Source organism: Triturus cristatus, chromosome 11 (assembly GCF_964204655.1).
Source record: "Triturus cristatus chromosome 11, aTriCri1.1, whole genome shotgun sequence".
NCBI classification, from domain to species: domain Eukaryota; kingdom Metazoa; phylum Chordata; class Amphibia; order Caudata; family Salamandridae; genus Triturus; species Triturus cristatus.
The window spans coordinates 671694503-671719955 of NC_140594.1; the positions used below are offsets into that span (position 1 = coordinate 671694503).

The 25453-nt window shown below is 45.4% G+C and overlaps 1 protein-coding gene across 3 annotated transcripts in view; it reads left to right on the forward strand.

Annotated features, from left to right (window-relative positions):
- ACSL3 (acyl-CoA synthetase long chain family member 3) overlaps nucleotides 1-25453 on the forward strand; it is a 536429-nt gene that overhangs the window by 465699 nt on the left and 45277 nt on the right. For all 3 annotated transcript variants that reach the window (XM_085634281.1, XM_085634280.1, XM_085634282.1), the window contains exons 11-12: nucleotides 6297-6371; nucleotides 19327-19518. In XM_085634281.1, coding sequence (XP_085490407.1) covers nucleotides 6297-6371; nucleotides 19327-19518 — 267 coding nt within the window. The remainder of the gene's footprint in view (nucleotides 1-6296; nucleotides 6372-19326; nucleotides 19519-25453) is intronic.

The window sequence follows — 25453 nt, forward strand, 5'->3', positions numbered from 1 at the left end:
CAGAGACGGTTTTCTGGACAGGGATAACGTGACAGTGGAAACAGGTTTTCAAGGAATTTCACCTTGTTGTGAAAAAACTTGATGATTTTGTGGGCATGCAATGGGCCACGAAACGGCTGCATACTCCTCACTGCACTGCAGTACTGGCAGCATGCTCAGCAGACACTTCAGCAGCAACTACTTTGAAAGTATTCTTCACGTTAGCCCCAGATGACTAGCTATTTACTAGAAGTGCCATTTGTTTTAACAAGTGTGGAGTAGGTTTGAAGGGTGCGAGGTATGTTGTGGGACTTTTGTGTATTTTCCGTTACTTTTGTTGTGTTTATTGCTTGATTACACAGCTATGGACTTTTAAAATAAACCTCTGTGTTAAGTAAGTCAAGTGCTTCACTGTGTACTGCCTTTGTATCTGGGGCGCTTAACTTTTTTTTACATGCTGCAGTCTCTAACACAAGCAGTTTGTATCCTTGCTTTTTTTAATAAAGGTTGGGAAAAAAATAGGCTTCAGGGTCAATCAAAGGAGGTTTCTGAAAATGTAGGGCCCACACGCACTTACTCAGCAACCCTGAAGGTATTTTATGACTTAGTTGTTTGTATGTTTTCAGTCTACCATTAGTATGGCCATTTCATTGCAAACAAATTCTGGGTCACTTGCAACCCTTTATTTGATGATTTCACCGCAGACCGCCATCTGAATTGCCTTTTACATCTGTATCATCAGTGTTGGGTTTGGAGTTCTTTTACTGCTTCCGGGAAGAGTAAATCAGATGATGTATAGATGGCTACTGCTTATAAAGGGTACACAGTGTTCATCAATTATATAGCTCTTCAATCCCTGGTGGCAAAGCACACAGGTTAATGTGCTGCATTGCTAAACACTTATAAGGTCCCAAAGGCGGGACCTATTGGCTATGCCAATGCTTGTTTAAATGATCATACTTTCCAGGTGATAGCTCCACAGTTCTCTTCCAGCTAGAGTTTGGACACCACAAGTCTCGTCTCTAAGCCCCATTTTATTTAATATTTATGTTAGACCTCTTGCAGCTTTTTGTGAAATCTTTTGGGTTGTCCCTAGTATCTAATGTCACTTTTTTTTGAGAATCTTATTCATTTTAAGGCATTGTTCTTGGCGCATCATATTTTTTATAGAAAATGGGAACCAAGCCTGGGTTCCTTACTGTAACCTTGTCATGTAACCAGAGCATTAAGATTAGCTGTCCTTAATCTGGCTTTGTCCCTCGTTTTAAGTTTACTATTTAGGTTGGCAGATCTCTTCAAGTGTTGGCACCCAGATTATGGAATAATATACCACATTATTTGAGCACTGTATTGAATCAGCAAAATTTTTGGAGAGCACCTGAAGACCTGGCTGTTCTAGGTGGAAGAAATTCTGCCTAAGGTGATTAGCAACAGGCACGCCAAGAAGTCCTTAGTTTGGGCAGCCATCGCGATATAGGCCAAACAATGTTCCGTTTGCTTCCGATCTAGGCATACTCTGAAGTAGCAGTGTTTGCTGGAAGCATTGTCTGAATTTGGTTTTAATAAAATTGGTGTCACTAAATAAAGAATGAAGGAAAGAGAGAGTAAGCATGGAGAGAACAGTGGCTTCTCTAGTCCAACTATGTGTTTATTTAATTAATTTGTAAAGTGCCCGAATCACCCCACCAGGTGTATCTCCGCGCTCTGGCTGCCATTACCAACCAAGCGGGGGGATGAATTAGAACAGCGTGGGTTTCAGCAGCTTTCTAAAAACCAGGAAGTTAGTGCATTGACGCAAGTGGATAGGAAGTTGTTTCCAATAAAATAGTGCAAGGTGGGAGAAAGCTTTACCACCCATGCAAGCTTGTTTAAAGCACAGGATATGGAGGAGAGCTTTGGATCCTGACCGAAGGGGCCTAGATGGTATATATCTGACCAACTTATCTGTCCGATAACTGGGGCCCAAGTTGTTGAGAGATTTGTGGACCTTACAACAGATCTTGAATTTAATCCTCTTTCGCACTGGAAGCCAGTGTAGTTTTTGGAGTAGAGGGAGAGAGGCAGTTCTGGGAGGGGCATTGGTCACCAGCGGGCCGCCGGGTTCTGGACTACTTGCAATTTGTTTAGGGAGGTTTACTTGGCTGAAATCAGCAAAGCATTGCAGTAGTCTAGGCGGCTTAGAACCAGTGCCTGGATCAAGGTTTTCCGTGTGGAGAGTGGCAGGAGGTGAAAGACCCTTCGAAGGAGACTAAGTGTGTGAAAGCAAGCCCCGGCAGTAATGGTAGCGTGCTCCTCCAGAGTTAGTTTATGATCTATCCAGACTCCTAGGTTCTTTACCACCTGTTTAGGGGATGGGGCAGAGCCTAGTTCCTCTGGCCACCAACTAGGGGACCACCTTACTGCTGCTTCTCCAAACATTATTTCAGATTTTTCTGCATTAGGCTGCAGAAAGTTTTCTCTCATCCAGACCGCGATGACTTTCATACCCTCCGAAAAGATGGTCTGAATGTTGGGGTTGGATTTGTCAAAGGAGCGAAGAAGTTGGGTATCATCGGCATAGGAGATAGGAATAAAACCTAATTTCCTCAGTAGCCCAGCCAAGGGAGTAACTATGTTAAATAACGTAGGGCTCAAACAGGAGCCCTGAGGTACTCCCTTGGTTACTCTTGTGGTCTGCGAGCGGAAAGGGCCCAGATTGATGGTCTGGGTTCTGTCTGTCAGGAAATTAGACATCCATTTTAAGGCATTCCCTTGGATGCCTATGTCCGTAAGTCTCCTGGGTAGAATCTGGTGGGAGATGGTATCGAATACTGCAGACAGGTCAAGCAGCTCCAAAAGTACTGCCTGACCATTGTCCGTTACCATTCGGATGTTATCAGTAACTGTTACCAACGCTGACTGTCTTGGTCGAAATCCAGATTGTGAACAATCGAGATGATTCGAGGATTCGACAAACTCAGACAAGTGCTTGTTGATATGCTTCTCCAGAAGTCTGCTCTGTAGAGGGAGCAAGGAGATAGGGCGGTAGTTAGAAACATCTTCCGGGGGAGCTTTAGGGTTTTTCCTGATAGGGATGATCTGTGTTGCTTTCCACTCAAGAGGGAGACTGCCTTCGGTCATGGAACTATTGAGAATGAAGCAGATGGGAGCAGCGAGCATCTTGGATAGCAGAGCGGTGGTCTTGGCAGGGATAAGGTCAAGTGGAGACCCTGATTTAACTACTTTTAAAAGATATTCTACCTCCTCCGGTAGACGAGCCGGGAAGTTCTCCAGTGTTAGGCATCGGGAGTAATCTGGGGAGTGTCTAATTTAAGGCTTGTCCGGGAGCCGTTAGCTGAAGTAATCTTGATGTAGATCATTTTGATTTTCTGGGTAAGATGATTTGCTATGTTGTCACATAGGATTTGGGCAGGGGCCTCTTTGGTGTTGCATGCCTTAGGGTTAGTAAAAGACTTTAAAACCTGATATAGTGTTCTTGGGGAGTTCTCTGCTAGTTCGAGTTGCAGTGTGATATGAGTTTTCCAAGCGGTTTTCATGTTTTTATGGGATTGTGCATACTTCAATCTTTCTTTATCTTGCAAGTCATTGGAACGGTGCCAGTGTCCAAGTTTATTGCAGTTACTTTTTTCGGTCCGGAGATTGGGAGAGTACCATGGTGTCTGGGGGCATTTAGTGGATGTTGGGTACAGTTTCAGTGGAGCTAGGCGGTCGATGGTGGATTTCATACTAGCCCTTGAAGGAGGTTAAGCGCTCCTACTGTCAGTCAGAATTCTGAGGTGCTATGAAAGTGTCTTGAAACTGAGTGGGTGTGAGTTTGTGCCAGGGCCGGACTGGGAACCAAAACCGGCCCTGGCAAAGTGCTCGGCCGGCCCCCTGGGGCTTGGGGGTGCCGCCGAGCTCTTTGCCAGGGCTGGTTTTCGGCCGATTTTGTTACAGGGCCGATTTTGCAGCTAGGCTACAAAAACGGCCCTGTAACAAAAACGGCCCCCAGGCGCACCGGGGGATTGCCCGGTGCCTGCTACGGCCAGTCCGGCCCTGGTTTGTGCCACTGTCTAGATCTCCTTATACGGTATGTTTTGGGGGCTGTATTTTCTTTAGGGCCGTTAATCCAGAATTCGATCAATGAATGTTCTGACCATGTCATAGGACAGGTTGCTCCACAAATAATATTGGGGGAGTTGGTTAGAATTAGATCCAACGTGTGACCTGCCAAGTGAGTGGGTTCATTATTTATCTTCGTTAATTAGAGTGTGGACAGGTCTGTCAATAATGAAGAAGCTTCTATATTAGCAAGACTTTCACTGTGCACATTGAAATCTTCGAGAAGTAGGACATTTCTGGTCGAAATAACATGAGGAGAGATGAGATCCATGAGTTGGAGGGTAAAAAAACTACAGCACTAAAGTGAAGCATCTAACGAAGCAGTTGACTTAAAGAATAATATAGAGCAGAAAAAGAAATGGGGTATATAGATCACTGTCGATCTAGATTTAAAGTTAACATCCAAGCATGTCACAGAAGATCCTTTATATGCTTGGGTGAAACATTTCTAGGCTAACACCTGCTGATCCTGCAACCCCCCCACCCCTCCTGTGCCTTCCCCTAACCACACTCCCTCTCCGGTTACATTTGACACTGTGTATGTTGAATATTATATATAAGGGTAGTCAAAAAGAGTGCACCCAAGTCATTCTTACTAGTTGATAGAGTTACTTCCAATGGTAATAATAACAGTAATAGTGAGGCATTCACTGACCCCTTTCCTCAGTAGTGTGGTGTGTCGACTGGCATACTTATGGTCGCTAGCAATCATCCTTAGCCCTCTCCTCCACCAGGAGGTTGAATCTTTCATATGAGATATGACAGGATCTGTACCAGGGAAACCTTAAAATCGCTACTAGTTCCCCAAGAACAATCCTTAAAATCTGTAATTAAAAAGGGAACCAGGGCAAGACCAAAAGCATACATGATGGTTTCAGGACTATAAGGTCGTCCTACACATCAAAGAACAAAAAAGGTCGACATGTTTCAGCCAATCGTGCGCCCAAAAAGGATCAGTCACTTTCCTCGGGACCATAAATGCATATAACAAATCCCAACAATATTATGTGGGACTAAATTGTCCCCCTGAAAAATATTTACTATTTTGTTAGTGCAATTTGCACATACCTCTGGAGAGAATTCTTCATAGCCCCTAAAGAACGGACAAAGAGTTATATAATATTGTTGGGACCTGTTATATACATTTCTGGTCATGAGGAAAGACACCAACCTATTTTTGGGCGCGAAATTGGCTGAAACATGTCAAGCCTTTTTGTTCTTTCATGTGTAGGACAATCTTCTAGTCTTGTACACATCGTGTATGCCTTTAGTCTTGCCCTTGTTCTCTGTTTAATTACAGATTAAAAGGATTGGTTTTAGGGAACTAGTAGCAATTTCAAGGTTTCCCTTGTACAGATCCGGTCATATCTCAGATGAAAGAAATTCAACTTCCTGGTGGAGGAGAGGCCTAATGATGCTAATGACCATAAGTACGCCAGTGGGGACAACATACTACTGAGGAAAGTGGTCAGTGAGGGCCTCACTATTACTGTTATTATCACAGTTGGAAGAAACTCTATTAACTAGTAAGAATTACGTGGGTGCACTCTTTTTGATTACCCTTAAGCTGAACATTGGAAGCAGAGTGCACTTGTTGCGAAGCAGATTCTACCTCCCTCTTTTGATTTTGTTGATGAATAATCTATATACCACATTAAATCTACAATTTGGTATAATTAATCATGTTTCGTTTTATACAATCGTACATTTACATGGACACACATTTGATTGGGTAAAGTGCTGAGTGTGCATATAGAGAGTAACTTGTTTACCCAGTTAGAATGTAGTAGTATATATGCCCTTGGAGACCAGTCGTAAATGATAGTGCTCACCACGCTTTTCTGTCGGACACCAGAATCAGCCTCACAATAAGTAACAGGACTGTGGCCACAACATAACAGGTAAATAAGTTTATTCAGTTGCCGTTAGGGCAATTCTTGGCAAAACTAAACAGCTACCCTGGGCATCACCAACAGAGAGTGCAATTTTGCTATTTAAAATGTGAAACGCTTTATGTATCACATTGGCTTCAAACGTATGTAAGCTGTAGATGAGGGTTGAATGTGCACTTGCATTCCTTTATCAAACCTGGAAATTTGTATGCTGCAAATGTGAAATATACCATGTTAACATTCTGACTTCATTGTTTCGAAATATTTAGTAGTGCTCGCATCAAATAGTACACATTCTTAAATATGTTATGTTGTGCATTTCAGTGTATGATTACAGTACAGGAAGAGTGGGATGTCCTTTGGTTTGCTCGGAAATCAAATTAAAGAACTGGGAAGAAGGTACGTTTTTAACTGGGTGTCATTTTTATATTTGTGATGCATAGGTTACTAAGATATGTAAATTCACGTAGAACAAAATGAAAGATTTTAACAGTTGCATTGTATTAGTAACAACACTTTTGTGTAGGCCTCCCTTCAATAAGTCTGCTGCAAGGAAAGATGATGTATCTGGACTGACTCCTGAGTAAATGTTAAATCAGAAGGTGAGAAAAGGTGCAGAATATCCTGGTATTCCCATGCTTTATTGATCACATGGTATGGAATGGACGAGGAAGGCGGCTCCTGACCTTGATTCTCCTCTTCATCCTATTCTAGGGGCAGCATTTTACCAGCTAATAGCCCCACATCCCTTGTGGTTCTGAATGCTCTTTTCCCCTACTCTATGATCTCCAATTCCCCTACATCTTCTCCACATGTTAAAAAATCATCATCCAGTGTTGCCCTACTGGCAGAACTCTTTGTCTGGGTTTTAAGGCCAAATGTATCACTACAATGTGATGTTGCTCTTCTTGGTCTAATGGCTCTGATTTGACCATCCATCTCTACATTCCGATGGAATATATGGAAATCATAAAGCAGGTAAGGAAACCTTCCACAAGGACACGCCATGGCTTCATTGTATTCCTTCAGATGTGACCCAATCGCAGATTGGTGTTGCCGAATAGACCCACCTTTTGTGAGCGAGTAGACCCAATCCACAGGAGCGATGAGAATATCCCCACACTCCCAAGGCCTGTTCACGGAAGCATGAATACAATACACTCTACCAGTAGACCGCCCCTGAGAGATGTGGGGACCCAAAGCTTGGCAGAATATACTTTAGATCCCCAGCAGATTTCCTCAGAATGGTCAAGGAAGGGGATAACCTATAGAAGAGATAATAAGGGAAATATTAGGAAAAGGCCTCTTCTCCCTAGAACCAGAAAAACATATCCTACACTTTGGTGCTTCTGTTAGCGATGACACCCACTCCCTTCTTACCCGCTGGACATCTCTGGAGTCAAGAAGGAATGTAGAATTGACTCAGCAGGGCAGGCAAGTTGGATGGGTGTCTCAGCAGGGCAAGAAGTAGTCAGGAACAGATAGGGCAGCGCAGTGGGGGCTGGCGCCTAGTAGGTGACAGGAGGGAGTATCACTGGGACTCTGCTAAATGCTCAATGGGGATTCTCAAAGCGACATATTAACAGACCTCTCAAGTCGGCTGTGGAGTAAATGGAGCCCACACACTGAGAGAGAACACCTGTCTCCAACAGCAGCTAGAAGCCCTGCTCGTTGGTACTGCAACTATCTAAATAACAAGTTTCCCAAAATGTGGCATCAAACACGCACTTCAAGTGCGAAAGAAATTCAGGTGAGGATCCTCAAATAATTTCAAACGCGCATCGCGCGTACAACATAAAATTCTACACAAGCACACACCTAGCGCCGGTAAAATGCTTACGCGGAAACAAGATACAATGTATCTGCATTCACGCCAGCATCTGCTGACAGCGTGTATTAAAGAGAAGGCGCCACCATGTCGGGGGGGGGGGAAACGAAAGCGGAAACTAAGTAGCTTTTCAGACGCGGCCGCGTCTCTTTGCCTTTAAACCGCGGCCGCGAATGAACACTCGTCGGGGAGCGGGGGAATTCTCTCTGTGACTCTGACTCGCTCATGCGGGGACGGGTACTCGGGGGCAGCGAGCGGGAGCCTGATAACTATGGGCGTCGAGGTTTAGGAGACTCACGAAACAGGAACTCGTCCGGAGGGGTGTGGCGTCTGGATACAGGAAACCGAAAGCCAAGCACCGGCTTCTCGGTTAGAAGTGCTATTTAAGGAGGGAACGGGAGTAAACTCCACCTACCGACACTCGGCAAGGGAGCGTCTAAAAAGTGTATGCCCCCTAACACTGGTACTCATTTCTCCCCTGCGCCCATGTGACTACGCAGGAGGCTCGACGTGTAACAATTGGATTACCAACAACTGTCCATCTAAACGGCAAGAAACCTGGGATAATACTGCAGGAAAAAGCACAGGAGTTGTGGTTGCCCGACTGATACCCTCCAGAACTTGGTCCTGCCCCCTCTCCTAAACAGGTGGTGAAATATCTTGGTATTAAGATCAACCACACCCTATCAATGAAAGACTAACTAAATACTACCTTTGACACTTGCTTTGCTACAATGCGATTATTGCAAAATGTTTTTCTGTGACTTCCATCTGACTCAGAAAGACCTCAGTGCAGGCGCTACTCACCAGTCACCTGGACTACAGTAATGCATTGTTAGTGGCAGCAAATTACTTTTTGCTGTAAAAATTGCAGAATGTGCAAACGCAGCTGCTCAGCTAATTTTTAACCTGCCCTCCCGCTCCTTGTCTCCCCTGTTCTAAAGCCTCTGCACTGGCTTCCTATCAGAAAACAAGTGATTTTCAAGCTATGCTGTCTGACCCAAAAAGCACTAAATAAGGTCCTCCCACATATCTGCACTCCAGACTTCATCATGCTCAGGTCCACAAATAAGGCCCTTCTAAAAATTGCACAAATTCGTACCTTTTCCTGTTTGGCCCTATTCCACTGGAATAAACTGCCTCCCCACATATGCTCCTGCTCCAAATTCGTAATGTTTAAGAAGCTGCTGAAGACATGGCTATTTAAATAAGTGCAACCCTGCACAAAGTGATGAGATACTCCTTCGGGAGTGAGTTGTACGCTATACTAAATGCATATAATATAAGCAAACACTTAATTCACAGCTGAAATAGTCTCCCCATTAGCCATTACAGTGGCTAGGTGAATTAGCACATTTGGCATCCTACATGGCCTTCCAAGGACATAAGACTGTTTTTCAGACACAGCCTTATTTTTTCCTAATGTTAGACCAGACTTCCATGTTAATCCATTCCCTTGAAGAAACCTGAGGAAATGTCATTAAAAAAACAGCAATAAAAGGGATGCAGTAAAAAAGATAATGTGACGAGAAACCAGGTGATAAGGAAAGAGTTCCAGTTACTTAAAAGGTTAATAATTATTGGGTGTAGGCAAGAGTAGAGGTACTGGGATGTAGGTTATTGTTAACCTACACCTACACCAACGCCTGCACCTTAGATACTAAGGTGCAGGTGTTGGTATAGGTACTACAGTATAGCGTAAAGGTGCTAGGGTATAAGCAGTGAGAGAGGTACTAGAGTATAAGTAATTGGGAGGTACAAGAGTATAAGTAGGAGGAGAGGTATAAAGGTATACATTAAGGGGTGAGATATTACGATTTCTGACCTGTCTCAGGCCTGCTTTTGCAAAGCATGTATGTGTAGTTTACTGCTGCTTCGATTTTGCATTTACAACCTCTTGCCAAGCCTTAAACTTCCTTTTATTACACATACGTTGCCCCTATTTAGTAGCTACTTCACGTTTAGTATCTTTGCAATGGTGGTGATAAATCCTCTTTAATGGTAAAGTCGGATTTAACATAACCATTTTAGAAAAGCCACTTTTAGAAAGTGGACATTTCTCTGCTCTGTGCGCCTGCAGCCTACTTCCAATTCACGTCTGGCCTTGGTGACCACTACACTTTATGCTTACTCTCTAGAAAGCCACAACACAGGAAGGGCTGGGTGTGGCAGGGGATATATCTGCATTCATCTACATACTGATAGCCTTCCTAAGCTGAGAGGTGGCTCACACTTGCATCTGAATAGGCTTTGTCCTGCTCTCTCCCAAATGGCTGATTTACGCCCCACTGGTAGTCTGGAGCCTGTGCTTGTAAGGATTGCCCCTTTGCTGTGACTGACTGCTCCAAGGAACTGCTTCTCTGCTTTGCTGAGCTGCCCTGCTACCTGCTGATCTTGCCCTTCTAGGGACAAAGGACTGGACCCACTCACTAGGACCCAGAATGGCTCCAAGGGCTTGCCCCTGCTTAAGAAGTCTCATGGACAGAAGAGACTTGCAATCCTGCTGGTGCTGCTGGACTCTGCCATCTGTGAGTCCTACCCTTGCCTGAGGTGCCCCTTCAGTCCTAGGCCTCAGAAGTGGGTTTCTGCAGCATTTTCTACTTTGAAATCAAAGCGGCTGTGACTTTGTTCTGATCGGAACTGTCACACTGCCCTACGACGCAGCAGCTGTTTGACAGCGGTTCTAGTGCCAACGCGACTCAATGACGACGGCCATCCACTCGCTGAAGCAGCTCAACATCAAGACAGCACCTACATCTCAATGGGTTAAACTTTCACCGGCAGCGTGAATCAACCCTGAAACTCGCCTCCATCTTGGCTCAACAACGATGCAGCGACTCCTTGCCTCAAGTCTTTGACATCGACCAAGGCTTCATCCAAGTTATTTCTTCAGCAGCATCTGTCTGGTTCCTGTGGGCGGCCTGCCATCGATCGCGGTCGGCCTGAACTTTGACGTGGCACATGTCCATCGTGACCTCAAGTAACCTTTTGACCGCTAGTAAATTCTAAGCACTGTTTTCACATTTAATCTTTAAAAATGTATATCTCTACTTTTACTTATTGGATTTTTGTTGTTTTGATTTTGTTTTACTCAGATAATATTTCCTGGTTTTCTAAACCTGTGTTGTCTTTTTTGTGGTGTTTATATTGAGTTACTGTAATTTAAGTGATTGCCTCTAAAGTTAAGCCTGAGGGTAAACACAGGGTAATTTATGGTGTGTATCTGACTTACTTATAAAAGAAGGTTTCTCTTGGATCTCAACTAGTAACAACCTGAGGATATACAAACTCAACAAAAACCAAAAGGAGGAGGAAGATGACTGCACAATATCTACAAATGATTTATAAGTGTTTTAAGGGCCCGCTTTCAATTTCACAAAATAAACTCGAACTCCTATTCATATACACCCATCATTCACTCTGATATTATTCTAATTATTTGGTGGAGGCCTATGGAGGTGCTACCGGGACCAGGTTCTCATCACTATCCCTCCCTCAAAAAATATAATTTCTATAGGCGTTGATCCTTATTGATCTTTTTAAAACATTATCTGATCGATAAAGAATTTCCACCATTCCAAATCGATATCTATGTCCTTATGCATTGATGCTTATATTTACTTTTTAGGACTTTCTACGAGGCAACAAATTAATGTAATATACCTTATAGTGACACTATTTAGTCTTGAAAGAATATGAAGTTTTTATTCAAATTTCATTATTAATGTTTGCTGTCTTCTGGTTTCTTAAAATCGCAGATTCTTAATTTGGAGGGAATCAAGTGATAATAAATGTCAGTAGAGTCCCATCCTATGTATTTAGATGAATACTCAATAAGAAATAAAAGCACCCACCTAGAACTAGCGGTTTTTCGGTTTTTGCTGGTGTGTCATACGTTGCACAGATGTAGTTCAGTACCTTGTGTTCCCAAGATTCATGAATCCAAAGGGGAGCCAATTTTATAAGGCCCACAAGGGTCAGATGCCCTAAAACGAGATATATGTAGAGATAAATAATAATTAAAAAAAAAAAATCTTTTGAATTCCATTGGTATATTATCTCTTAGTAATGTCGATATTATTGTTGTATGAGCCAGTTTCACATACCTTCAGCTGTGGTGTTTTTCTAATCAGAGGCAAATGAGTCCTCCATTCAATATACGTGGTTTCCAGATATTCCCCAGTCACCAGTAAGTATTGTGGTGTGTATCACGGGGTTCTAAAAAAATATATTTTTGTATATATAAGTGAAGTCAAATACACATGAATCAACAACCCCATGCTTTAAATCATGAGCACATGCGGACAGATATTTTTCTCAATTCCAAAGGTATCTGAAAACCTCCGTTTGTAATCAGTAAGCAACTAGTGTTAATGTTACTATAGCCTAGGATGCCTTGAGTGATGGAGAGCTTTTCAAAATAGCAATAATGTGGACCAATCAATCAATCAATCAATGCATTTATATAGCGCGCTACTCACCCGGAGGGTCTCAAGGCGCTTGGGGAGGGGGGGTCCGCTACTGCTCGAACAGCCAGGTCTTGAGCTGCTTCCTGAAGGCGAGGTGGTCCTGAGTCCGGCGGAGGTGGGTCGGCAGGGAGTTCCACGTCTTGGCGGCCATGTAGGAGAAGGACCTTCCTCTTGTGGTGGCCCTTCGGATGCGGGGGACGGCGGCGAGGGCGTGGTTGGTCGAACGGAGCTGGCGTGAGGGAGTGTAGAAGCTGAGGCGGCTGTTGAGGTATCTTGGGCCTTGGTTGTGTAGGGCCTTGTGTGCGTGGGTGAGGAGTCGGAACGTGATTCTCTTGTTGACCAGGAGCCAGTGCAGGTCTCTCAGGTGTCCGGAGATGTGGCTGTGTCGGGGGATGTCGAGGATGAGTCTTGCTGAGGCGTTCTGGATCCGCTGGAGTCTCTTCTGGAGTTTGGCAGTGGTTCCGGCGTAGAGGGAGTTGCCGTAGTCCAGTCGGCTGGTGACGAGGGCCTGGGTGACCGTCTTCCTGGTCTCGGTGGGGATCCACCGGAAGATCTTGCGTAGCATGCGCAGGATGTTGAAGCACGATGAGGAGACGGCGTTGACTTGTCTGGTCATGGAGAGGGAGGAGTCCAGGATGAAGCCCAGGTTGCGTGCGTGGTCTGTCGGTATGGGTGCGCTGCCCAGGGCGGGGGGCCACCAGGAGTCGTCCCAGGCGGAGGGTGATGAGCCCAGGATCAGGACTTCCGTCTTGTCTGAGTTCAGTTTCAGGCGGCTGTTCTTCATCCACTCGGCGACGTCTTTCATCCCTTCGTGTAGGTTGGCCCTGGCGGTGGCGGGGTCGTTGGTGAGGGAGAGGATCAGCTGGGTATCGTCGGCGTAAGAGATGATGTTGAGGTTTGTTGGCATGCGGTGGCCGCGAGGGGGCTCATGTAGACATTGAAGAGGGTGGGGCTGAGCGAGGAGCCTTGAGGAACGCCGCAAATGACTTCGGTGGCTTCTGATCTGAATGGGGGGAGGCGGACTCTCTGTGTCCTTCCGGCGAGGAAGGAGATGATCCAATCAAGGGCCTTCTCTTGGATTCCGACGTTGCTGAGGCGCTGCACTAGGGTGCGGTGGCAGACAGTGTCGAACGCCGGGGAGAGGTCCAGGAGGATGAGGGCCGCAGTCTCCCCGTTGTCGAGCAGGGCTCGGATGTCATCGGTGGCTGCGATGAGAGCGGTCTCGGTGCTGTGGTTGGCCCTAAAGCCAGACTGCGAGAGGTCGAGGGATCCGTTCGTCTCGAGGAAGGCGGCCAGCTGCTTGTTGACGGTCTTCTCGATGACTTTGGCCGGAAACGGGAGGAGCGAGATGGGGCGGTAGTTTTTGAGGTCGGTGGGGTCTGCTGATGGTTTCTTCAGTAGAGCGCTGAGTTCGGCGTGCTTCCAGCTCTCCGGGAAGGTGGCGGTGTCGAAGGAGGTGTTGATGATGTCCCGCAGGTGGGGTGCGATGATGGCGCCGACTTTGTTGAAGACGTGGTGGGGGCAGGGGTCGGTAGGAGATCCGGAGTGGATGGAGTTCATTGTGCGTTGGGTTTCTTCGGTGTTGATTGGGGTCCAGGCACGGGGGGTGGTGGTGGGGGGTGCCGGTGCGGTCGTGGGGTGCGTCTGCTGTGTGCTGAAGCTGTTGTGTATGTCTGCGATCTTGTTGTGGAAGTAGGAGGCGAGGGAGTTGCAGAGGTCTTGTGATGGGGTGATGTCGTTGTTTCCGGCGTTGGGGTTGGAGAGCTCTTTGACGATGTTGAAGAGTTCCTTGCTGTTGTGTGCGTTGTTGTCCAGTCGTTCCTTGAATGAGGTTTTCTTGGTGGCGTGGATCAGTTGGTGGTGTTTTCGAGTGGCGAGCTTGAGGGTGGTCATGTTGTCTGGTGTTGGGTTTCTGCGCCAGGTTCTCTCGAGGGCTCGGCAGTTCTTCTTGGAGCTCTTGAGTTCGTTGGTGAACCATGGTGCTTTCTTACTGCCGGGTCTGCTGGGCGGGGTCCTCAGTGGGGCTAGGTCGTCTGCGCACTTGGTGATCCACATCGTGAGGTTGTTGGCGGCCCGGCTGGGGTTCGCTGAGCTGGCGGGGGGGTCCTGGCTCAGGGATGCGGCAAGCTGGTCGGCTGTGATCTTGTTCCAGTTTCTGCGAGCAACCTGTGGCTGGTGGTGGTGGATAGTGTTCTTCCTGAAGCTGAAGTGGACGCAGCTGTGGTCCGTCCAGTGGAGTCCGGTGGCGTGGCTGAAGGCGATGTCCTTGCTGGAGGAGAAGATGGGGTCGAGTGTGTGTCCGGCGTAGTGGGTGGGGTTGGTAACCAGCTGCTTGAGGCCGAGGTTGGCGAGGTTGTCCAGCAGGGTGGTGGTGTTGCGGTCGTTGTTGTTCTCCAGGTGGAAGTTGAGGTCCCCGAGGAGGATGTAGTCAGCGGAGGCGAGGGCGTGCGGGCTGATGAAGTCGACGATGTCTTCGCTGAAATGTGTGCGTGGTCCCGGGGGTCTGTAGATGAGGGTGCCTCTGAGGGTGGTCTTGGGGTCGGTGCAGATCTGGAAGTGCAGGTGTTCGGCGGCTTTGAGGGTGTCGTCGGTGTTGGTCGTGATGCGGATGGTGTTCTTGTGGACGATGGCGATGCCTCCTCTGGTCTGATTGCCGCGGTCCCTCCGGGTGATCTTGTATCCGTCCGGGATGGCGATGGCGATGTCTGGTGCTGAGGAGGCGTTCATCCAGGTTTCCGTGAGGAAGGCGACGTCTGGAGATGTTGTGTCGATCAGGTCCCAGAGTTGGACGGCGTGTGTGTGGACGGAGCGAGTGTTGAGTAGGATGCACTTCAGGTGGTTGCTGTTGGAGCTCGGTTTGGCGGGTGCAGTACAAGTCCGGATGCAGGAGAAGTTGCAGGAATGGCAGCTGAAGGGTCCGTGGGTGCGTCTCGGGGTGGCTCGGTAGCATCCAGGGATCCGGCCTGTGTTGAGTTCGGTGGCGTCGTAGGTCCGGCGGGTGGGCTGGTGTCTGCGGGGGCCAGGGGTCCGGGCGCTGGGCGCGGGCCAGGCGCGGACGGGCGCAGACGGGCTTGCCTTTGGCGCGCTTACGGCGCGCTCGCTGCACGTTTGCCACTCTGCCATATGTGGAGAGTGGGGAGGGGCGGAGCGAGGGAGGGTCAGCTGGGAGGCGGGAGCGGGGCGGCGAATGGGGAGGGCGCTCGAGGTGAGGGGGCGGGGCCGCAGGGGGCAGCGGCGGGGAGCGGGGAGGTGGCGGGAAGCGCGGTAGAGGTTGGGTGCGACAAGGGGAGAGCAGGGACAATACAACAACGCAAAAAGAAAACAACACGGGGCAAAGGGAGATACAGACCACTAAACAAAGGAGCACAGGGTAAAACAACAATTGCAGCGCAAGCGGGGCAAGGTCGGCAACAGCGGTGTCCCAGGATCACGGCGGCAAGATCAGCAGCAGAGGAGAACCAGGATCACAGCTGCGGGCAGTGGCGGCAACGAGGGGCAGCCTGGGCGCACTCACGAGGAGTGTGCGCGGTGCGTGGTGTGACCGGCCCAAAGGGACAATGGTCACTGCTCACCACCACGTGCACTCCGTCCTTTATGGTCCAGTGGGAGGGAGGGTCAGCTGGGAGGTGGGAGCGGGGCGGCGAATGGTGAGGGGGCGGGGCCGCAGGGGGCAGCGGCGGGGAGGTGGCGGGAAGCGCGGCAGGGGCTGGGTGCGACAAGGGGAGAGCAGGGACAATACAACAACGCAAAAAGAAAACAACACGGGGCAAAGGGAGATACAGACCACTAAACAAAGGAGCACAGGGTAAAACAACAATTGCAGCGCAAGCGGGGCAAGGTCAGCAACAGCGGTGTCCCAGGATCACGGCGGCAAGATCAGCAGCAGAGGAGAACCAGGATCACAGCTGCGGGCAGTGGCGGCAACGAGGGGCAGCCTGGGCTCACTCACGAGGAGTGTGCGCGGTGCGACCGGCCCGAAGGGACAATGGTCACTGCTCACCACCGCGTGCACTCCGTCCTTTATGGTCCAGTGGGAGGGAGGGTCAGCTGGGAGGTGGGAGCGGGGCGGCGAATGGGGAGGGCGCTCGAGGTGAGGGGGTGGGGCAGCGGCAGGGAGCGGGGAGGTGGCGGGAAGCGCGGCAGGGGCTGGGTGCGACAAGGGGAGAGCAGGGACAATACAACAACGCAAAAAGAAAACACGGGGCAAAGGGAGATACAGACCACTAAACAAAGGAGCACAGGGTAAAACAACAATTGCAGCGCAAGCGGGGCAAGGTCAGCAACAGCGGTGTCCCCGGATCACGGCGGCAAGATCAGCAGCAGAGGAGAACCAGGATCACCGCTGCGGGCAGTGGCGGCAACGAGGGGCAGCCTGGACTCACTCACGAGGAGTGTGCGCGGTGCGTGGTGTGACCGGCCCGAAGGACCCTGTGCTAGGTGTTTGCAGTTTCCAAAGACAAGTACTTGATATGTTCTTGATATTTCAATGTAATGCTTTAATTTGCAACCATAATCTTTTATCAAGTTCATACCCAAAGGGAGTTTGAGCAAATGTCATGGGATTAGGGCTCTTTTTCTTGTGTATGGGTGCTAACTTGAGAAACTGTACTGAATCCAGCTGTAATTCTGCAGATGGAAGCTATATAAAGAACACATTAGTGCCTCACTTGTGAGGTCACTTAGTTTGCTGGACAGAGCGGCCTTAGGGATTCATCCCCAAGTTCAACACTGTAAATTTAACATTACTTGAAAAATGAATTGTTTTGCAGTATTGTTTTTAAAACCTTGTTTAAAGGCACATCCTTCAATGCCAGCCCCTCCACCCACTGGCTTATTTTAATACAAATGCATCACCCGGATACAAAAAATGTTCATAACGCCATGACCCCACATCAAAAATAATATCTGCCTCACTGTATTATTAGCCTTCTATTTTCAACAAGCTCTCCGAGACTGGCTGTTCCTCGGTCAACAATGAATCCCTTTTCTATGTTGCCAATAATAAGGAAAAGCTTTAAGTTTTATGGTAGATCAGTTTTAGTAGTCATAATGAATCTCATTGGGTTAGTCATTTATTAGTGACCTGTTATTTAAGGCTGTATTCAAAACTCTTCATGCTCAAAGTTGTACTATGTCCTCTCTCTGGTCAAGCAGACATTCTAATCCTTGGTTCCTTTACATGTAGACACACATTTATTCCATGATAGCCCAGGACCTCGTCCCTCTGTTTAAGATGACCAAAAGGGAGCCTCCTCCAGCAGCATGCTGTTACTGAGTCCTCTCTGCTTCTTCTGGAGTATTTTTTACATTCAGACACCCCCCTAGCTTCTGTGTAGGGGCCTTTAGTACTTTGCCTATCTCCAGTCAAACTAAAGTGACAGCTAGCCAGTGGATTTTGTCTATAGTTTTTACCATTGGATTGGGATATGGAGCTGAACGATTGCCAATGATTGAGATTAATTCAAGCATTCCATGTGCAAGCTATGCTTATGCTTGTGACCCGGCCGGCCTTGAATCAGTCTGCATTTCTAAAGTGCACTCTCTCTCACCCCTAGGGGTATCTGAACGCTATGACTCTGTTGTAGAGCCTGGTCTTGAGTCTTTTTCTGAAGTCTGCCAGCGAGGGGGCCGTACGGAGCTGGAGGTCTTTCCAGGTCTTGGCTGCGATGTAGGAGAAGGAGCGTCCGCCCCTGCGGATGCTGGGGGGCGAGTACCATGGCAGAGTAAAGAGAAGCGTAGGTGTTCAGTAGGTTAGTGGAAGTTCAGCCGATGGATGAGGTATGCAGGTCCTAGGTCATGGAGGGCTTTGAAGGCATGCCTGATCTTCTTGAACTGGCATCTTTCCTTGAAGGGGAGCCAGTGGAGATCTCTCAGGTGGGGGTGGGGAGGTGAGTTTGTTTGGGGAGGTCTAGGATGAGTATAGCTCCAGTATTCTGTATGGTCTGGAGTCTTCTTAGGAGCTGGATGGAGATACCAGCGTAGAAGGAGTTGCCTTAGTCGAAGCAGCTGGTGGTGAGGGCCTGAGTAACGGTCTGTCTGGTGTTGGTTGGAATCCATCTGAAGATTCTGTGAAGCATGTGGAAGCAGGGGAGGCAACTGTTATCTTGTTTCATGTTCAGTTGGCTGTCAAGGATGATGCCGAGGTTGTGTGCGTGGTCGGTCAGTGTGGGTCTGAGCTCTGCAGGCCACCAGCTGTGGACCCATGAAAAGGTGTTCTGTTCAAAGATCAGTACTTCAGTTTTGTCAGAGTTGGGTTAGAGGCAGTTGTCTTTCATCCATTCAGCTATGTTTGTCATGGCGTTGTAGAAGTTGGTTTTGGCATTGGCGATCAGTTGAGTGTTGTCTGCGTAGGAGATTATGCGAAGTCCATGAGATTGGACGATGTCTGCGATGGGGCTCATGTAGATGTTGAGGCCATGTCTTATATGCCCATTTAGTGCTCTTATAAACAGGAGTGCTGCAAGGGTGCAAAATTGGTTTGTATCCATCTCCTATCGAAACGCATACAGAAACACTTCAAGCATTGCTCCTTTAGAAGTGGCGGCGCTGCTGTGACCTAGGTACTGGCTTGGTGTACTCTGCAGTGTGTCCTGAAACCCAAAATTGCTAACAAAGCTGTGCTACTTAGGCATTCGTCTTTGATAAATACTCATGTGTATTCTTGCTATAAATGGGCTTTTCCCATTATGGAGTGATGTATTTATACAATTTCAGGTTTTGGAGCTCACACTAGTGTTTGGCCTGCAGCTCTTTTGGGCTTATTCTGGCACCTGAACTTTGCTAGGAAAAAGCAAGTGTTCTCCCTCTGAACAAGGTCGGGGAAGGGTATAGCGAATCCCATCAATAATATGCGTTCATATCACACAAAGAGTGCATCCCTTATCTCCCTTTCTTGCTGTTTGCTGTAAATTGTGTTTTAAGACAGTGAACTCTATTGATGTTTTCTATTCTGATTTATGCCTTTCTTGAAAGGGTACAATTTTAAATTCATTAGCGCTTTACAGTGTTTGATCTGTTTTGAAAATATTTTTATATTTTTGATGTTTAACTCTTCTAGGTGGATACCATAACACAGATAAACCATATCCAAGAGGCGAGATCATTATTGGTGGGCCAAACGTAACAATGGGCTACTACAAAAACGAGGAAAAAACCAAAGAGGATTTCAGTGAGAGTCAAAACGGACAGAAGTGGTTCTCCACTGGCGATATTGGAGAGTTCCATCCAGATGGATGTCTGAAAATTATAGGTGAGACGTAAAAAGCATCCATAGATTTGTTGAAAAGCAACTAGAACCTTAAGTTATTTTTAGGTACCATTTAAATTTATAAAAAGTTATTTACTATTTCCCTATGTCTGCTGTGTCCTGCTGTGAGTCGTATTTAGCCTCTCCTAGAAAATTATGTAAAAGGAGTAAATGGTTGCTCTTCTAGCAAAGCTATATTACAGTAAATGGTTTCCCTTAACAGTAAAATAGGATACAAATTAACTATTACCCTGTACTCTATTTGATGTTGAGTATTTGATTGTCAACAAATAGATGTATTGCAAGACATTCTAAAATGATTACATACTTAATAGTAGTCCTTAAGGTTAACCTATTTACAGAAGTGCTCCCCTATTAACTCTCTCACTCTGTATCCTACCTGCCTCTCGTCAGGGGTAGGAAGCGCTGTATAAATGTAAGTACAATTAGATTTCGGCACAATGAAAACAAAGGTGTAGTTTCAGCTGGCTGCACATCACCTCTGCAGGAGGTGAAGGTACTGGACAGGGTTGTCACATGGTGGATATTTTTAAACATTGCTGTTTTTTGGGTCTTGCTTAAGACAGAGCATGTGCTATCTGTTGTGACGCACATTTTTATCATAAATTGGGCTTAGAGCCCTCTCCTTGCTTACCATTGGTTATCTTCATTGCCACTTTCATTTGCTTGCTTCTTACTTGTTAGATGTGTGGGCTTTCCTTCCTCCTCTTTTTTGTGTTCTGCCCATGAAGCATTGAGGCATTACTATGCTGTTAAACTGCTCACTTTTTCAGACTCTGCTTTTTATGTTTTTCCTGCAGTGTTTGTGCTGTGCTTGTGAAATTTCTTGTATTTAATATAATATATCTTAAAAGGGGGCTCTTATCAGTTCCCATCAATGAATTACTGTGTTAATCTGCTGTTGTGTGGAACTTTTTGTTGTTGTTTACTTTCCCTGAATACACGCGTTGAAACAGCTGTGATACATTCATCTTTTCATTGTGATGCCACCGAAAAGTATTTATCTGATCTCACTCTACATTTTATTTGGGTGTAAGTTCTTGAACTTGATTTTATGACTTTATTTTGGGCAGTTATATTAGTGTGCCTGCAGGAGCTGTGTGAAGATCTCACGTCACTCTCTCCCCATATTGGAAGAACAGGATAACACTGCCATCTACTAGTTATTTTTTTAATTGAATATAAAAATTGCTCTTGCATGCGTTTTCTCTTCAGGTTTAATGTTGCTCAGATACTAAACAGAGTCCCGGTAGTCAACTCTGATAACAATTTGGATATCTTTATACAATGTTTGTTTTTACACTCCACAAGAGTGAATTTTTCCCAGTCTCCCACGTTCGCTCCTTTCCACCACCATGCTCTCTTTATCTCTCTCACCCATGTGCTTTCACCCTCCTAGCTCCACTTTGCTGTTTCACCCACACCCCCTTTACTTATGCCCCCTACCTGCACCTCTGTGTTACTACTGCCCTTTGTTGCATCCCCTCCCGATTTCAAAAACTCACATCCATAAGCTCCCCCAAGTCACTGCCATCCATCATCCCCGGTGTTGCTTCGCCCCACACACGCTCCATTTTTTGTTCCCTTTCGTATTTTCCACCACCTGGTTAAAAAACAAAAATTTGCTTTGAAAATGACATGGTCAGCTGTGGCAAAAGCTTTTTATTTCTTGATTCTGTCACCATGTGCCACAGCATCATCAGTGGTGTACTGCAAGGCTAAAATCCTTTGCAAGGCCAGAGTGTCCCAAAGGTGAGGCCTAATGCTTTCTCAATGTTGCTTTTATTCTGAAATGATATGATTTCAGGGTTGGTTTGAAGGGGGTTACAACCTAAACCCTAAAGAACCTCTCAAAATGTAATATTGAAATTATATTGGCCATTGATATGTCATGATAGGGGTGTGCGGGATTTGTTTTTGCGTCATTAAGCAACATTTTGGCAAAATGATACGAAACTGTTAATTGCAAATCCATAATTTTGCATTATATTTTATTGCCAAATGTTGCTTTAGTGAATTGGCACAGGGAAGCATATTTCACAAAAAAATGGCAATAAAGCACCTGATTCAACAACCCCTTGAGTTCTGCTATCCCTCAGCTTTCACTGTGAATTTTAACTGGAATTGCACGTAATTGTATTAAGTGCCGTAATTTCGCAAATTTCTTGTAACAAGTGAACCTCAAAACTGTGTGAATTACGCCAGTTTAATTTACATTTTGACCAAGCCTAGTTATGACACCATAGAGTCATAACTTGAAAGTATGTCCTGGGTGACAGAAGCGCTCTGAAGACCGGAGGCTGTGTCTATACCTGGTTTAGAAATCTTTTGGTAAACCATACTACCCATGTCACAATTGTCCAATATTAGTCTTAAACATTTCTGACTTTTATGGTACCACAGGAGTCTGTGTTGTGCCTCCAGCCTTTCAATCTAAACATGGTTCAACTGGGTCATCAATCCAAGTGACTGGTCAGATCTTATTCATGTATGCGAACGACACCCAGATTCATTTTAACAGTTGATGGTGATCCCAGTGTAAAGGCCGGAAAGCTGCCTATTTGCCAAGCCAGACTTGGATATTGCAAAACCATTGTAAACGTAATGGTAGGAAAACTGAAACGTGATCTGACCTCTAAGTGAAATCTTCCTTTATTACTATCTACGCTTGGCCAGAATCCCATTGTAAGAAATTGGGTTGGTGGTTGAGAGGGGTGAGACCCCTTCTCTAACATCCACAATTTTTGTCAGGGGAACCACAAAAACAACACTAAGTTAACCTGTGCCTAATCCTCTGGTAGCTTGGCAAAAAAGAAGTTTGGCTTAACTTAGAGGCAATGTGTAAAGTATTTATGCAGCATATAAACAGTAATAAGGTGAACCTGCAAAACAAGAAAAATCCCACAATTTTTTAGAAAAATAGAATACATTTTAATACATTTGACACCAAAACAAAATCCAATCAGTGGATCCGTAGTCATGAAGTTTTAAAGTTTAAAATAGAAAAAAGTGCCTAAAAAAACTCAAAGCTCCAACCGTGGGCATCCAGTAGCATGAAACCTGTGCAAAGTCGAAAGTTATTGCCGACAATGATGGAGCGTTGTTCAGATACTCAAAGTGGACTGAGCTCGGTCTCCATTTAAATATTGTGACATAGAAGAATTTCTGAATAAAAATGCCTGAGAAGGTAAAGTTCAGTGGGGCAAGGCAACCGGTGGTGTACAAGGAGGAGGTGGCGTCGGGGAGCCGCTGGACAAAGTTGTGTTTAAGATTTCTACCTTCAAACTTAGTCTATTCATGGAAGTCTAAAATCTGCAGCGCGACAAAGCTGCCGGCTGTAGCCGACAAGGGCTCCATGAAGCCAGATACCCCTTCTGCGGGAATCCATTCTGCTGCGGAAAATATAGTGGGAGTTGCCGCGAAGTAAGGTCGATGCACCTTGGGTGGATGGGCGAGCAGGTATATCCCTTTTTCCATTTCGGTTCGCAAAGCACTTTTTGGCTGAAAATTTACTAAGTCCCAAGTTTTGGATTTTGGCCATCTGGGCACGTTTAGCACCACTTCCAAGGGTCCAGGACTGGACGGTCGGGACTCCATCAGGCTGGGTTCAAGTGTAGGTCATGTGCCTTTTCTGTCCCTGAGGCTCTCAACAGAAGGCCAGACAACTAGCTCTTGAAGTCAACAAAGTAATTTCAATAGATGGCTGGGGCACAATCAAGAAAAAAAACAGCTATCTCTATCCCCCGAGTGTTAAACAAAAAAGGTATGCAAGTATGAGGGATCGACCACCATACACCCTCAATCAGGAAAATAATCCCAATTCATACTAATGAGAAAATATTACGCACTCTAAATCGTATTCACACTCACAAATTAGTTTTAAACACCTTATATACATCTGTGTCCTTTTTGTGTATTCTCTTGGTAAGCGAATAGTCCTTCATACAATATATAGCCAATTCTTTTATTTATATTCTTCAAATGCAAAGCCCATTCAGTTGTAGCCACAGGAGGTATCCAAGACAGAAAGACAGAGCTTTTTGTCCACTTTTGGCTTCTGCAGGGCTACAGGAATACACAAAAATAGGTTTTTAGTACATATACATGCACAGAAAATACATTATTTACATTCTTTATAAAAACAATCAACATTTACCCACAAGATCACTGGATAATGATAGACCATGCTGCATTACGCACGAAAAATTTATCTATTATTAATGCAGTGACCTTTTTCCATTAAAAAAAAAAAAGTTTCACATTTCTTTGAATGGTGTCCCATAATCCACATTAATCTCACCATGTTTAGTTAATCCATAATAAATTGAACAGAAAATGAAAAACTAAAAATATTACTAAAACCATCTGAAAATACCTATAAATCGCAAAATGCCAACTCCGAAAACGTGTCTCAAGTTTCTTACAATGTATTAACATCAAGGTCATATATCAGACATAGGTTTTGAGTAGGCAATTTAACAAAAGTACAAAGTTTTGTAAGATTTATTTATTCTCAAAACTGTTGTATGCTCAAATCTGAAATGTAACCAAGGGATAATCAATACACATTCAGCAGCAAATGTTTATACATGGTTCATGCTGAAAATCAAGCAAAGAGGGGTGTCTGACAGGTCTTTCAAAGGGCAGAATAGTCTTGGAGAAAAGGTATTCAAGCTCTAGTTACAGATCCATCACAAACATTGTAATTCTAAAATATGATAAAATGGCACCTATAAGAATTGGCAACCGTTAAAAATCCCCTCTAAAAAACACCCCAATAATACAGACCAAGCCATTCTAATTTCCAAGATGTATGCATTCCACGTATGTCAACAGAGCACCAACAATATTCAAATATGCCCCAAAGAACACCAATTAAGTCTGAGAGAGCATTCCACCTAAACAACACCAATTAAGACAGACCAAAACATCCTAAATTCCATAACAAGTAGAATACAAAACTGAAGGAGCATTCTGCCTTTGTTAATCAAATTGGACTGCAACGTTTGCAATCCACAGGTAAAACGAAAACAAAATAACTCCATTGCCACAAGAAATTCATTCTTCCACATAATGGAACTAATATGTCAAAGTGTACCCCTACAGTAAATGGGCTTGTTTGCCAATGTGCTCTCGGCATCGAGTTTGCCACCATCTTGGAAGCGTTTTTACCATCTAGGAAAAGAGCATTACATAAGAGCAATTGAACAAAAAAAAAAAGGACTGGACTAGAAAGGCTGTATGTGTGAGGGGTAGGGATAGGCAGACTAATGACCCCGCTATACGCAGAAATGTTAAGCTCATTCAAAAAAGGAGACAATAATACATTCTCTGTATAATGCTTGCCACCTTGATGGTTTAAGATGAAATTACAGAGACTTACTTTTGAAAACCTATTAAAGTTTCCAAATGAACCAAACCATATTGGACATCAAAACAAACGGAGGACTGCCATGCGAACATTGTATGTATTAACAAAGGTCAGGCAAACCACTTTCCGCATTGATATCGCCATTTTAGGAGTTACATATTCATTTTGGAGTCATTATAGAACCACGCAAGACAAACAGAACCTAGAAATCACCGTATTGAATGCAAGTATTACTAGCAATGCCATTACAGGCTGTTATAGACACTTCAGAAAACAGCAAGGCCAGGGTATGGCATGTTGGATAACAATACATAGAGAATAATTCAAGGTGTAACTCAGATTAGAAGCAAAAAGGAAAGGAGATTTTTGCTGAATTCCCAAAAATTATATAATTCGCTATTTGTATTAAGGCCATTTCTCACTGTTCTAAGTTTACATATCCGTATTGCTTCTATCTAAGCAATATCTTTCTATCGGGCCCTCCCCATACATTGTTTTTTACATGCTCCAATGCATCAAACCATATTTTTGAGGTACCAGAAGGAA